At 46.3% G+C, this 16237-nt stretch overlaps 1 protein-coding gene across 3 annotated transcripts in view; it reads right to left on the reverse strand.

The window, feature by feature from the left end:
* Positions 1-939: 939 nt before the first annotated feature.
* LOC119458054 (denticleless protein homolog) overlaps positions 940-16237 on the reverse strand; it is a 36318-nt gene continuing 21020 nt past the window's right edge. For all 3 annotated transcript variants that reach the window (XM_049670713.1, XM_049670711.1, XM_049670712.1), the window contains exons 13-16: positions 13931-14039; positions 8269-8444; positions 4817-5186; positions 940-3384 (exon numbers count right to left, since the gene is read on the reverse strand). In XM_049670713.1, coding sequence (XP_049526670.1) covers positions 5064-5186; positions 8269-8444; positions 13931-14039 — 408 coding nt within the window. In that variant the 3' untranslated portion in view covers positions 940-3384; positions 4817-5063. The remainder of the gene's footprint in view (positions 3385-4816; positions 5187-8268; positions 8445-13930; positions 14040-16237) is intronic.

Below are 16237 nucleotides of genomic sequence, written 5' to 3' on the forward strand. Positions count from 1 at the left end.
ACTTTCCGGAAACGCCCAAATGTCCATCGCCATAAGCGCGAAAATTATGCGGGAGGCTGTGCGGGAGGCGCCTTCGTGCGAAATGTGGACGGCTGCAATTTTTTTCAGAGAACGAATCTGCTCGCTGTTCGCGGCCACTGCCGGAGCACACATGCCGAAGCCGTACTGGCGCAGCATTCGGTCAATTTTCTGTATTTGGCACAGGAGTTCCACCCTTGTCTTTAGCTTGAATTTTTTGTTTTCGTAATATGCGTAAAGCGCAAAGGCATATCTAATATAAAGAGTGCGATTTTAATCATTAAGTGTGCAGCACTTCATAACAGCCAACCTATGTAGAGTAATCTCATTGGCATCTCAAGTACCAAGGTTTCACCGCCAGCTCACACGACTAGATGCCTCTTGCATCTTTCTGTGACAATTTAAAATAATTCCTACTTAAATACAGAGCAGCATGCTCAATTCTCTCAGTACAAATCATGTTTTCTTTTTTCATTTCCACCAACGTTGCACAACATATTCTAGGCGGTAGTCAATCCCTTTAACTTTGCACAAAATGGCGCATTTGGCGCAGGAGTGAAAGCCCTGCATCTGAAGACGCTTTGTGTAACCTCAAACGAGACTAGATAGCCAGCTACATGCAAAATGCTTTGCGTAACATAACATTGACTCCAACACTACATGGGATCTGCATTTTTTTCACTGCCGACATGGAGACTGCAAAGCTGCCGACATATGGACGGCTAGCGTTTGGCGAGCTTGCAAGATGACTGAATTCATGTTGATAGACGAAAAGTAGGGGGTGACAGAAGTGGGCTAGGGTAGGTGACAAATTTTGCAATGAGCAGTGAACACCAAGTGAACACAAAGCAAGACATGTTTCCAATATGCCATGGAAGTTCACAGGACTCATTTTTGGACAGACATGGATGCACACAAAAGCAGTCTTTTATCTTTATTGTCACATGCAGTAATGAAAAACATTTGCGGAACAAATGTTATTGAACAAGCAGAACTTGTTTACTAGTGCAGGCACAGTATGAATGACATGAGCAGAGAAAGGAATGTTTAAAACTATGACACATGAATGAAACACTATTTTGTGGCAGGGTGTTGACACAATTTCACTTGTATTAAATTTTTTTTAAAGTAATGCAGAGCAATAAACTTTCACAATATGCTGAAAGCTCGTAAGTCAAAGCCTTCCAAACGAGGAGTCCACTTTTCCATCCGATGCCCGCAGAGTCAGATTTGAATATACTGAATTTCACAACACTGTGAAGCTGCAAGATGGCAATATATTCGGTTGCATAGGACAAAGGTTGCATCCACAACCGTTAGATCGAACTCCATGTAGCACCAATAGGCTACATATGGCTCGCTTGTACAGGACTAAGGAAAAAAAGAAAGCAAAAAAAGAGAATGAAAAAAAAGAGAAAAAAAAAAAGGAAACCTCCTTGCACCATGGCATGGCCATTACGTGGATTCCAAACACCACATCTGTACACGAAGACATGCTACGCCAACAGCACCTTAAAAAAACATTTTTGCATCAACATGCTGGTGCAATGTATGTGGCTGCATGTATGCTGGTCAGAAAACACTATTTCACAACTTTGGGACACCCTCCATACAGTCAATGCCTTTCTTCATAAGTGAGTAACTTTGGGGGTACACAAAGTTAGGCGTTCTAATGGTATAAAACTTCACGTAACTTACATTTAGAATTGTGAACTAAGTAAAACTTGCAGCTATTTTGCTGGCTTGCTATACATTAATTTCACTGCATTATTTACGGCAGCAAATGCTCTCCAATTCCGACAAGTTAGATGTCGAGCTTCCATATGGACACCACAAGGGACCACAACACAGCCAGCCGTAGTCAAGAGCCGTAGCCAGTGGGTACATTAATACAAGTGACAGTTGGAGCACTTTTCATTGTGATTTAGCCCAATCGAGCTTGACTTACTCGATCTTGATTGGGTACATTGCGCAAGCTGTGAAGGGGGCCCATTACTGTTCAGAAATTCAATCGCAATCGAAAGTTCCCCGTGTGACCGGGGTTGAAGATGATGCACTTGTCAGACTGCCATCGCTGTCACAATTACAGAAGCTGCACAGTCCTTGTTATTCCGGAGATATTTCGTGCCAAATTTTCAGATAATTTCTGTGCTAGCTGAGGAAAAGCGCTTGCGTACCAATTTTGAGGAAACTACAGAAAGAGCTTGAAAGAATTATTCTGTAAAATATGCTGCGGCATTAATCACAATTTTCTTTGCACGTTTGAAAATTAATTACTCAGATAATGGGACATTTTTCATGTGCGACAAAAAATCTGGAATTAACAAGCTCTTGCTGCAAAGCCCCACTTGCAGGTTCCATGGAAATAAATGGGAGATGTGAAAAACTATTGCTGGGAACTACACATCACCAATACTTAGGTAAGCACATTATAAGGACACCTGCCGTAACAAGCTGTAGCTTTTAGCAAAGTTTCTGGCAACAAATACAGTAGTATTTATTTTAGAACTTTTTTTCAGTCTTGCAAGACAAACATTGATATTTCAAAGCACTGGTCACAATCCTGTGAACGAGCGCTGTGATCCAGGCCAACATAACACAGTTAGCAACATTGCTCAATGAACATTCAATGCCACGGTCTGTGTACTCTAGTGCAAGGGCTGCACCCCTCAATATCAATGCAATCCACAATGTACTGAACACACTGGTCCCATTTTGTGAGGAAAGGCCAGCAGATTTATCATCGTGCAACCTTAGGTGTGGCACGACATCCGAGCTAAAGTATTAAAAAAGAAAAGCAACTTTTATACAAGAATACACAGCAACTTGCACCTATAGTACTACAAATAGAAGGTCAAGAAACCACTATTCTAAATGCTGTACCAAAGCACACGCGTTATATACCACGTGAAATCCTAAAACCACAATAAATACACTAAGACACAAAGCCTCCTTGCCTTTCTTTTTTATATCACAAAAAAAAAAAAAACTAACTCAAAGAATTTATTGTCATTGGTAGGTGCTGCCAAGCGCATGCCACATAAGAGTGCCATAAAAGCACAAGGAGTAAAAACAATGCAACAAAGTCGTACACTTTTCATTTTGTTCACATGGTAAAGTTGGCAATCCATTTGGCCTGACATTAAAAATGCAGGAAGGCTAGCGCTAGCATGCAGTCCACTCCAGTGGTGAGGAGGTTACTTTTGTTGACCTGTCTGCAGCAGCGGCAGTGAGTGGCTAGCCAGTTGGGAAAACTGGCACGGGCAGAGACGATGTGGGCCAAACGTTGCTCCATTGTCAGCGCTTGAAGAAAGATGTTATTTGCTGCTGTGTGTTCAGCAGCGCCCTCTTTGCCTTGCTCTTTCCCTGCACATTAACAAGAACAGAAGATTGCTTAATACTGTTTCACACCTGGAAACATACACACACGTTTGTACAGTTTAACATTGATACAGCAAACACGCGTACAGTCAAACCTCGTTAATACGTAGCCGACCGGGAACGTCGCTTAGGTACGCACTAAACGATCTACGAATTAACCGCCAATGCCAGTTTAGCGGCTACTTACTGGCCCGAAAAGAACTACGTCGCGATGCTCTCAAACACACGCACTCAGACAGGCGTTATTTGCGGGTAGGCAGCAAAAAATCGGTAATCTTCACTTGCCGCCGTGGGGTTCAATAGTGGCTTGGTGGGGGAATCTTCACAACTACGTTTAAACCGCACTTACGCATTAGGCGGGTACGTATTAACGAGGTTTGACTGTACAACTAATCACTTTACATATACATAATGAAGTAAGAATAAAGTATAGATGGCCATAATTTATTTCTATAAACATTCTACTGCTATAATGAAACTGGAAATGCTAGATCTGAGGTAATATTGATTGCAGGAAAACTTATACACTAGAACCTGATCTTGTCATGTACGATTTCCCGCTGCCAACGTTCGCGATTGCAAATGCAGAAAATGACTCAATACAGTTACGCTGTTTGAACTGTTTTTTTAACCTTCTCGGAAAACACGATCACTCGGCACCAACACTATACAGTCCCCCGATCCCAGATATATCTAACTCGAAGGGGATCGCGAATAGTTTGATAATATATTGATAATTCTAAATATAAAATATGCCTACCTGAAGCTTATCTGAGACCTCGACATGTCTCTGACAGTGTCCTTGAGATCGTGAAAGGTGGGAACATACCAATTTGCCTCTCTAATGTCATGTCAAATGCTGAAAAGTTTACTTATTTTCTGTACACAAACGTTGCAAGTCGCTCGCATTGCAGAATGCGCTGCTAAATGATCGCGCAATGCTAAACCTAAAAGACTGCGTCACCTGGGTTCAAGATTATGGTGAGGCTCGAGCACATCGAAGTGCTTGTTGCACGTTTTTATTCAAGCTAAGGTACAAATGGACGCACCGTGGAAGCAAACTAGCCTGTATATGTAGATACGTGCCATGCTGCCACCAGCGCACTTGTACTGCGAATCGCGTGTGAACATGCTCTGTCGTGTGTCTGTTACAATACTAATATTGCACTGTTTAAACGGCCGATCATCACACGTGGGCAAGGAGCCAGACAGACTTATGTCATGTTTCACAACCAGTCGTCCTCGCTTCTGGACCAAAGTAAAAGGTCTGTGCATCTCTTCTTGGCTCCGATGCCTTGCGGCCGGTACGTCCCTTCATTCTTGGCCCTTCCCCTCCAGCCCCTATTCTGATGCGTTCAGCATAGATTCAATATTTGACTGCAGTTTAACCTTCTTGCACCACTAACTCAACACCTACCTTGTCAACAGCGGAGAGCGTCTGCTTCTTGAAGAGCCTCGTCATGACCTTGTGCTGCTTGCGGCTGCGCGATGCACTCGGAGGGGACAACATCGTCTCGGAGGACGCCGCAGGCCGTGGCGGTGTTTCCAGCGCCTGTTGGGGCCAGTTTTCCAGGTCGCACGTTGTCACAACTGGCATGCTGGCACCTTTCTCTGTACCATCTTCGAGGGCGTTGAGGTGGGGAAGCAAGCGCCGCTGAGGAAGGTTAAAGGCATTGTCGACCTTCTTTCTCGGGGAGAGCACGGCATCGGCAGACGGAGGAGACGGGCCGTGGCAGCGAGTCACCATCCGACGACACTGAGTCACCCTCCACGCGTGTACCATGGCCCTGCAAAAATGATGTGCATAGGAGTTGACGATCGCGGGTATCTATTCAGCCGAACAGAAATGAAAAAGTGCCTTGCAAGAGAGATTAAGCATGTATGATTTGCTATAACCACGATATGGGTTGTGGAGACGCCTCAGTTGCAATAACAGCACCAACGTAGGAATATAATAGGTAATTCACGGCACAAAAAGACGGAAACAAGGAAAACGTAGAGATAACACGAGCACTGTCTTTGCACTGAAGGGTTATTGAAGTTGTGATTTGACGGCTCTGTTGACCTGGACGAACCTTGTGCTGACAGTGTGCCGCAAAAAAGAAAAAAAAAAAGGAAAAGAAAAGACACGTTAGAATCAAGTAAATACTGTAATACAGTAGACTTCTGTTACTTCGACTCCGATTAATGTGATTTTTTGGTTAATCCGATTTCGGCCGAAGGTCTTGGCCAATGCATTTCTATGGGGCTAAATGTTCAGTTATTTCGATGCTAAAATTGGCATTCGCCAGATAATTTGAACTTGACCAGTCAGCCACTTCATGCCTCACCCCTATGGTGACACCAATCACGATACCTTTACCAGAGTTTCGGGGACACTGAATGCAGTGAACAGATGTTATCTCCTCTCAAAAACGCCTATTTTCGGCCAATCCAGGAAGATTTTCAAGCTATAACAGTACCTCACAATGTCCCATTACGGTATTGCCCAATTCTAACACGGGCCTTTTGTTTCCCAAGGAAATTGGGCTGGAAATTACGGTGCAATCTGATACGAAACCAAAGGCACCTTTGCAGCGTTCCCATGCTTGACAGCACAACACGGCTGTATTGCGACAAAGCTGACTTAAGGAAAAAAGTGTGGCAGAGCTGACTAAGAATCCGGGTGCCATTCTAAAAAATGGCGTGCACGTTAGACAATTGTTTAGGGCATTCAACCGTAAAACAATGTTTTCTACTTTGGATACATCGAACGGGGGCGCGCGTTTCATTCGGGGGTGTGTCAGACTCGAGCAAATACTACCAAATGAATCAGTGGTGTGTTTTGGCATTTTTTCTGCATCTTGTTTGATTCGACCAGCCGGATAATTTAATCAATTGCATCTGTCCTGTCAGGGTAGAATTAATGAAAGTCGACTGTATTTCATTGTGAACTACCATTCTCATTTGAAATTCTTCCTATGGCAGTCCCATCATGGACATTTTCGGCAGGTGATGGCATGTGTTCGACACTTTTCCTGTGCCCTGAGCTACGCTGAAACAGACGCTGCTGCTAAAAAGGTTGCAATTGGCGCCGTGTGTGCTGATCAGTTATGTTTGAATCACCTGGCGAAAGCCAAATTTAAAATTGAAATAGTGAGAGTTTAGGCAGATAGAAATGTATAGGCACTGGCCGAGACCTTTGGTCGGGATCAAATTAACCGCAAAATCCAATTAACAAAAGTCTACTGTATTTGAAAAACTAAGTACAGTGGAACCCCAATTATACGACTTTGAGGGGACCACGTAAAACCATCGTATAATCCGGGCGTCGTATAATCGAAAAACTAAGAATATAGGCACTGACGCTCAGTCTTGCCCAAAAAAAGGGTACAGACCGCCTGAGTAAGCCCGCGGCACGAACCTGCTCTGTTCCAAGCAAGGTAGACTAAATTATTAAGAAATTACTGTATTTATTCGATTGTAACGCGAGTTTTTTTTCCCATGATTTTCGTTGCTTGAACTCGACCCTCGCATTGCATTCGAATTACGGCAAAATTGACCATTTTAAAACAAATATTCTATCGAAATCCCACGATTTCTGGCGTTAAGTTGGCAACCTGTAACTTTACATCTCGATCCAATCCATAGACAAGTCGACCGAAGTCAGCACTTGTACTTAGTTGGAATCGACGGAATCGACGCTGCTTTCGCTGTGCTTGTGGCTGGTTACAATGCTGCAATACCCGACAGCCTTTTGTGGTTCGACTCCGTTAATTCGCGACATTATGGCGACGCAGCACATTCAATATGACAGCCGCTTCGAGAAACGAGCGATTTTGATGGCTGTGGGGCTGGAAAATTCCACCACGGCTCGACGTCTTGACGTCGACGATTTGCCGATGGCGGGACCAGCGGTATTGCCCTCTTTAAATGCGAGGCCAGTTGGAAAGGCTCTATGGAACTTGAAGTGACCTGGTACCAACCCCGAATGAAACGGTTGTGCGGTCTTTTAAGAAGTACTGAAATCTCTAACAAGCTCGACGGCACGGAAGATGACTTGATTCTTGGGCGATCACTTTTGGAGATAGTTTCGCTTTCGCGAGAATCGGCACGTCCCGGCACGGAACCCCTCGAAGTATACAGCCGACAGCTCTCTGTGCGCTGATGGCGAGCTTAGGACAGCATCACAAACACTTGTCGGAATGCTTTCAGTGCCAAGTCACGCGAAATTTCACGAAAGTGAAACTATCTATGAAAGTGATCGCCCGAGAATACTGCCCAAGGAAAGCTCCGTCTCCTCTTCAGACGACGGTGATAAGGGAAGAGAACTAGTTTCCGAATTGCAATTCCTTGTATAAAGGTACCATTTCTTTTTCCGTTCATCCCGCGTTACATTCGAGGTTTTATTTTTTTTTTTCGCGCGACTCGAAAATCGACCCTCGCGTTACATTCGGTTACGTAAATACGGTATTGCACACCCGTTATCAGCCGGCTGCAGTGTGCTCACGTGCAGCCTGCGTCTGCTTAGGGCTTTTTTTTTGTTTTCCTCAGACGGTACCCGAGAGGCGTCGTACAAGGCGGGGTCGGCGTAAAATTGCGTCATATAATCGAGGTTCGCACTACATTATTTCTACGGAGGTTTTGCCGAGACCTAACCAATTCGTCGTAAAATGCCGGTCATCGCATGATCGGGGGACGTATAATCTAGGTTCCGCTGTAGTCAACAATTTATTTGGAACCGAATTATTCGAAAATTCACTCTATTCAACTCCTATATTTTAGAATTTGCAGACCTTTTGCTTTATCGTCTGCAGATTGCAGGTAAATTTAGACATTGATAAAATGTTTTGAACAAGCAGCCGCTGAACTTTCTCGAACAGCACTTACCCAAGCTCCAGGTGTGGTGCTGGCAACACTGGTTAGCCTGCGCTTGGTGGGTGGCGTCAGCCAGTCGGCCATCGACGACCTCCTCCTTGTGGGTGTTCGAAGACTGCCCGTCGAAGGGTGCGGTGGTGCAAGCCGGGCCAAGCTGGGTGATGCGCTGACCGGTGGTTCTGCACTCTCTGCAATACAGGTTTGGCTCGTAAAGCTTCAAGCTGCATTAATCTAGGACTGCGCAAACAGTTACCCATCTTTTAAAACAAATCAAACCCAAATGGAATGGTAAATCTACATCGCACTAGGACAGGAAGAGAGAAGTAGGCCGGACAGAGTAGGCCGCCTGAATTGAAAACTAAAGGCACATTCCGACTATGTGACTCACACAGGCCGCACAACGAACCGCAGCTGGCAAAGCAAGGAGCCACGCACAAGGCCAGATGTTCACGTAGGCTAGTGTGACCTGCCCATCGTCACACCGAAACATCCTGTAACTAGTGCCGTTCATGTCTGCTCGCACAGCCACTGCTACGCAAGATAAGTGTCGGGGCATACAGACGTCCTGCTCCTGCGCCACTGATTGGTTCAGCAGCTTAGCCACTTGAGTTGCATAATTTAAAAATCGAGAAGCGAGCGACTTCACAAAACAGTTTCTTTTCAACCAAAGCCACCATTTAGAACCAACTTGGTTTACGCGACCATCACGATTTTCCAGTGCAAATGAGTTCAGTGTGAGTGAGTGGGGCAGAGGTTTCGCTTCTTGCCTTGCATTGTAAGCAATGTGAATGTATGCCGTGACTCAAAGATTTCACGTTGATCGGAAAGAATTGCAAACAGCACGCACACAAAATCATAAGAGACTTCTGAAATTAAGAGTGTGGCATAGGATGCATCAGCCGTCTTTCGGTAGCTTGTAGGATATGCACTAACCGCCAAATGCAAATTTGCATCTCTTGATGTGCGCTGCCGCTGAAAATGTTACCTAAAACATGGACTACAAGGTTCTTTCTTTTTTCCTAAGTGGTGAAAAAACTTCCGACTCTCTCGCATGGCAGTGTGCAAAGGCAATACCTAGCAGCATTTCGAAACTTCGGTAGGGAACACAGTGGCAGAGCGAACAACTCGTCCAGCTTTTCCCAATGCATGTGAAGAAGTTTGTACAACGAACTGCAACCGAATATGAACTGGCAATGCTTCACTGAAATGCAGTACCTGCTGCCACATAGTACTGATCAAACTGCGCGACTTGAGTACAATAAAAATGGACGAAAACATAACTCGCTGCAGGTACCGTATAAACCGAAATACAAGACTAGATATTTTCATGAAAAAAGGAAAGAAAAACAAGCAAAAGCCACCCCTCGTTTTACACAGCGATCTTTAGCCGAATGTGAGTCGTCGTCTGGCAACTTGTGTTTACACAGACATCTTTTTTTTCTTCTTCTTCTCGCTATGTCCTTTGCATGTTCCTGCATCCGATCCGTGCCGATCAACGTCGCATCTGATTCGTTTAGTGTTTTTCTTTTTTCACCTGTTGAAAGATGAGTAGCGGTACGCGGAGGCAGTTTTCTTCTGCGCTTAAGACAAAAGTTGCCGACTTCGTCAAAGCGAATGGCACCATGGCCGCTCAGCACCAGTTTGGCATTTCGGAAAAAAGCGTGTGGTATTGGAGGGCGCAGAAAAGAAAGCTACTGAATTGCAACCCATGCAAAACATCATTTTGCGGGCGCAGTGCTGTTCATCCGCAGCTTGAGGACATTCGCGGACTTTGTGCTGCCACGACGCACGGTGGGAGGCAGCCAGCGACAAGCGGTCGCCTTCTGAGGACAGTGCTGCTACTTCTAACGAATAAGACTACAGATCCAACGGTGGGTGAACGGTGCCACTTCTAAAATACATGAACTTCGGCGATTTCTCGTTTTCCTTTTTTCACCTAAACTTACGGGGTTAACCTATATTCCCACTTGACCTATAATTGGGTTTATACAGTAGGAACCGAACACACATCACACATGCGATGCTTTTACCAACTAAGCTACTGTGGCGGCCATTATTGGTAATCCTTTATTGCACCTTTATAGCAGGTGGTTTCTGTGAGTTATCAGCTTGTAGAGATCTGTGAGACGGACAAAAGCGGTAGACTGCGCATCAAGTGACTCTGCACCACTCCACGCAGTCGTTGGTGTAGCAAGGGTTGACCGCGATTGGCGTCGACGGCAAAGCGCCTTCTCACTGTTGGGTTTGGCGTCATTTACTGCCTGTCGTAGGTACTCAAATCAGGAGGGCCACGGCAATATCGATTGCACGACATGCGTCCTCGCCCTTCCTTTTGTCTACGTCCAGCTGCTGTTCACCAATTAAATTTGTCTGTGTGCTTAAGCTCACGTGTGAAAAGAAAGCCCCAAACTGCTTGAATCTGCGGGCCTTCCAGTGGCTAAATGGCCTGATCTTTACACATGCTTACATGCATTCCATAAGCGCTGCATTTGTTGTTCCCTCTGTCTGCATTTTGTTAGTTGTTTGGATCGGTTCCTGTTAACCTGGTTGAACCTTGTACCGACAGAGATCATGTGCCATAGAAATGCTGCACACTTCAAGCCACTGGCGCCGGCTGGATCTTTACCAGAATATTCGAGAAACTGAATAGCAGATATTCGATCTGCGAATAAAATTATTTGAACATTTACTATTCACTTTGTATTTGAGTATTCGCATACCCCTTGTCGTTAGTACTGGTTCCACGAGTAAAACAGTCGCAGTTTCGCCCGAAAGCCGAAGCATTACAAGTGGTAGCAAAGTATATTAGACAACTACAGAATGGTTCATAGTTTTCCAGCCATATGAATTGCTGTAAATACTCACTGACTAATAACAAGCATAGCATCACGCAAGCTCAAGCAGACATAACAGATCTCACTCGATATCCGCAAACACACGCTGTGACAATGCTGGCATGAAGTACGCCAGCCTTGGGAAGTGAGCGCTTCGTCTGCCTCTCACTTCAAACACGTCAAGATTACGCGACTGTCAGCACTAAATGCACGGGAAGACAGCGCAAGCGAAGCGACCATCCATCATGGCTCGCCCAGCCACAGGAGAGCTAGAGAAGATGTGCACTCACTTGCCCAATCCCCCTACCCCCTAGAGCATGCTTGATCACGTTACCGTACAAAACTGACACAGGTGGCACACAAGAAATCCGTGGCAATTCTTTGTACACTCAATGTATAAGTGAGATTACCTGCCACCCCAGTGTTGCCAATTCAGGAGACATTACGCTACATATTTGCGCACCACTACTTATGAGTAATATCCACCTCCATGAATTGCACACCTAAATTAGCGCACATGCGAATAAACGCTCAAAAGAGAGAATGTAAAATCAAAGCAGCATTTTGTCGATCGGAACACTACAGAGGAAAAGAGACGCTACTGATAAATGTGACAAGTGACTCAGCAAATAAAAAAAAATAGGAAAAATCCAAATTTCTCATGCCAAGCATAGGTGGTAACCCCGACACCGATGGCACACTGCACTACAGAATGAGAGCATATAACAAGAAATGCTCAAAACATGCAAGTTCTGTCTAGACAGAAGGCGGCGAAGAGATGCATACCGATATCTCTGTCCCTTCACAGCCTCCTAAGCAGCAGATATGGCTTTGCGCAAGAGCATCGTTTGGTGCTGCGCTGCAATCATGCAGGTAAAGGAGCGCAGAAGCTGCCAGCAACAATGAGCTTGGCAGGGACGTGCAGGGGGCATGCAAGGCCAGCTGAAATCGAGAGGTTGCAACAAGCGTCAAAGGTTGCGAAGAAAAAAAAAAAGGCTGTGCGGGCAACCGAGTAGTGGCAGAAAAGAAGCAAGCAACCACGACCACCGAAAGACGATGGCGCCAAGAAGCCGAGAAGCTCAACGTCAGCAGTGCACCATAGAAGGCAAAGCCAGTTGCAGTTGATAGAGAGGCGGAGGTTTGGAGGGCCCAACTGCATAGACAGATAGGAGACAGTGGCAACAAGAAACGCAACGTATTCACTCAAATCCAGGCCGACCGCCAAAATTGTCAAGGTTGGTGAACACTGTCACGCTGTAGTTACAGTAAAGAAACAATCAGTGGCAAAACTGCGAGTCATGAATCTTTATCTTTACTATTGGGTGAACTAGTGCCAAGAGATACAAGTAACACTCGGGGCACGATGGCAGCAGCGAGCATGATTGTCGAATTCTGATCTACGGATCAAATGTTCCGGCTATTTATACACGACTCATCATACCTTCCAGTGCTGGTGCTCATCTAATGTATTTGCACGAATCTAATGTGCTTTTTTTTTTCCGAAAAAAAAAAAAAAAAAGCATCTGAAAATTGGCTGTGTGTTACAATTGGATACGAAACCAAAACTGCATTCGCGGCATTGGGAACAGTTGAGGGTCAGAGCCGTCAGATGCAGCGTTATCGCCATCACGAGATGGCGGCAGAGCACGCTTTCTTCAACAGCGCTGTGGGTTTATGTTGTGCTTGACTATGATCACCTTTGGAGACATAATATCCCTTCTGCAAGATTTCATGCGACTGAACTGGATCCGTCAGCGTATACAGCCACCGGTGTTTCTGGTGCTTTGCCACGCTCGCCATATTCACAGAGTGCCAGGAACACCTTCGGCCACATATCTTACTATGTATTACATATTTAACCAACTTCCCTATATTGAGGTTCCCTGTATATCATGGAGGGTTTCTGCAATCAACACCTTTCCTAGGTTGAAGAGCGCTTGCATGAATCGCTCTGCGTAAGGCGCTCACTGGCCTCACATCGAGAACAAACCTGGTGAAAGGCCATGCACGTAAAACTTGTACTGGCCGTTTTGTCACGTCTAATGTTTATGCCAAGGAAAAGAAGCCGATGAAGCAGTCTCCTCCACAGGTTGGCAGAATAAGCCAATGCTCGCTCACCAATATTTCCATAGGCTATGTATGCACTCACACACAATCCTACTCACCAATCACCAACGCTGACCAATGTTCACAGTCACACATCCATTCGCATTTACCGGCACCCACTCACGCTCATACTACCATCCACTCCCACTCACCAACAGCTACCCACACTCATACATCCACTCAACATCACCGTGACTGCCCTTTGTACTCACTCCTGTTCACACTCACATCTACTCTCACCATTCATCACTCACTAAAGTAGTAGTAGTAGTAGTAGTACTAGTAGTATGTTGTAAAAAGAAGTACAAAAGAAATGAAGGGATGCGGGCATCGAAACTGTCTCACTTCTCAATGAACACCTGAACTGTCACGCAGCCGTGAAAAAGATGCAGATGAAGAGGAAAGATGGCAGAGAAGAAATTTAATACAAGAAGACACAGAAAATAGGGAAAGAAATGAAAAGGGAAAATGCTTAGACGTACATGAGCATAGATAAAAGGATCAAGGACGTAAAATAGACGCACAAAAAATGAGAATGCACAGAAATGCTCTTTCACATGCCTGTGAAATGACTATCGAGCGAGCATGCATCGGTGTACTCATGAGTCAGTTCGCTGGCCGACGGTCTCCTCACTGGCACTTACAATCAACAACAGGACAGTTTCGAAAGATAGTGCAGCAGTAAAAGCCTGCCTACGCACACTAGCCACGGGATGAGATGTACTGCAACATACCTGCAAGAGTGAAGGCTTCGGCACGCGTACAGTCCTTCGTGGCCATGTCTTCTTCCGTGCCTGCTGAATCCCAGAGCAGCACCCGAAAGTCATCCCCACATGTGGCCAGCTGTAAACACAATGCGCATGCGCAAAAAAAAAAAAAAAAAAAAGGGTAAGGTCAACGACAATGGCTTACAGTCACGGTGAAGTTCAGTTGTTTTAGTGATAGTAATAAACTCAGACCACGTTAGAACGTAATGGCAGCGTGACGGGTACTCCTGTGAAGCCACAGCTACAAGCGAAATTCGCGTATAACTCGCACCCCGAATTGAAAACAGTTAAACCTGGATATAACGAAATTGACCAATTCCCGAAAAACTTCAGTTATAAAGAGGATTTCGTTATACAGTTAAACCTGCTTATAACGAACCTCCATATAACGAATTCCTGGATATAACGAAGTTTTTCTATTCGCCGCCGTTGCTCCATAGAAGCACATGTATTTGAGACCTCTACGTAACAAAGTGGCAATGGGAGACCCCCTCGACATAACGAATTTTCCCCGCCAACCTAGAGATTTCGCCCCAAATTTTGTCATTTTTGCGCACCTTCTCCGCCGTGACGGAATGCGAAGCGAGCGCACGCGTGCGTGCGAGACCTTTCCACCTCCCTTCATTCAAATCTGATCCTGCCGCTTGCTGCAGCTGGCCTAGCCCGCCAAGCCGGCACTCCTTTTCCAGTTGATGTTGACGACGCGCTGGCAGACGCTGTGACACATCAGACTCGATGAGCGCGGACATGCGCTGTCAAACGCTGGCGGCGTGTGGAAGCGCCGCTGCACAAGCGAGTGAAGTGACCTCCGTGCTGTTGTCTATCGCTTCAACACAAACTGAGCGCCGAGAACACACAGCACGCACAAAGCTATGAGCCGCCGACGCACCTACACTGCCTAGACTCTGCCCCAATGCAGATCACTTTCAAGATAGGCCCGCGCGCCGCCGCGCAGTACAGAGTTGTTGCCAGAGTACCGTACAAAGCCGCCCGTTATCCCTCCCCCCTCGCTGGTGCCTCGAGCGCAATGGAAGAAGGCGCACTTCCTCCCTGCTTTCTTCTTGCGCGCGTGTGATTTAGACGCCGATGTCGGCTCCCCTCGCACGTTTTCACTCGCACATACAGCATACGGCGCGTGGCGGATGCGTTATCGCCCTTGGACCTTTTATGGAACATCTATGAGCCAAAACCAATTTTAGGGCCACAACGCGTCATAGACACCATCTTAGATAGCAAATACGGATCTCAAGGGATCTCAACCTTTCAGGCGGAAACCCAAAATACGTCATAGTTGTCGCCCTCGTCACTTTGGGCGGCCAATGCCATCGTCAGGCCACCAAGCTGAGCGACATGAAAAGTCAAAATGGCCGCTCGGGCCGGTGCGGGGTGGCAGGTATGATGAGGGAACGGTCCCACAGTTGCGACGTAAGAGCGGGGTTACCAATGCATTGGGTTCCATGGGAGCGCAAAATGGCATTGTGGGTCGGCGCATTCGGCGCGGACAACGCGCGAGTCAGGAGCCAATTCGGCGCCGGGCCCATCGGAAGCCGCCGGTTACGTTGGCTGCGCCGGTGCGCTCAACTATAGAGGGGGTTGTTTTTGCCAACGTGACATAGCGTGCGCGCACGCTACGTTGGACTATAAACGACCCTATAGTGTCACCCAGTGTCAGGTTAGTGAAGTGAAGCGCAGAGACTTGCGCAATAACCAAAGAGTGGCGCTGCCAGCGCAGTAAAAAAAAAAAAAAGTTTTTTTTTCTCTTCGGCAACCAACATCAACTAGAAAAAGAGAGTGCCGGCTTGGCGGGCTAGGCCAGCTGTAGCAAGCGGCGGGATCAGGTTTGACTGAAGGGAGGGGGAAAGGTCACGCCCGCGGCGGCAAGATCGCTGGGTCGAGGGATGCAGGCCCGCCTCGCGCAGGCTCGCACGCACACGTGCGCTCACTCTCGCCTCGCAGTCACCTCGAATGCATGCGCGCCAAGCGTGAAGCCACCGCTTTGCATTCCGTCGCGGCGGAGAAGGTGCTTCCGACTGCTGTCGCGCAAAAATAACAAAATTTGGGGCGAAATCTCTAAGTTGTCAGCGGGGAAAATTATTTCGAAGGGGTATCCGCTGCCACTTCGTTACGTAGAGGTCTCAAATACATGTGCTTCTATAGAGTAACGGCGGGGAATAGAAAAAATGTGTTATATCCAGGAATTCGTTATAAGCAGGTTTAACTATTAAAATTTTCAAATTTCTGGTGCAGGTCACAAGCGCTAAAATATGTTAACAG

Source organism: Dermacentor silvarum, chromosome 7 (assembly GCF_013339745.2).
Source record: "Dermacentor silvarum isolate Dsil-2018 chromosome 7, BIME_Dsil_1.4, whole genome shotgun sequence".
In the NCBI taxonomy this organism is placed as follows: domain Eukaryota; kingdom Metazoa; phylum Arthropoda; class Arachnida; order Ixodida; family Ixodidae; genus Dermacentor; species Dermacentor silvarum.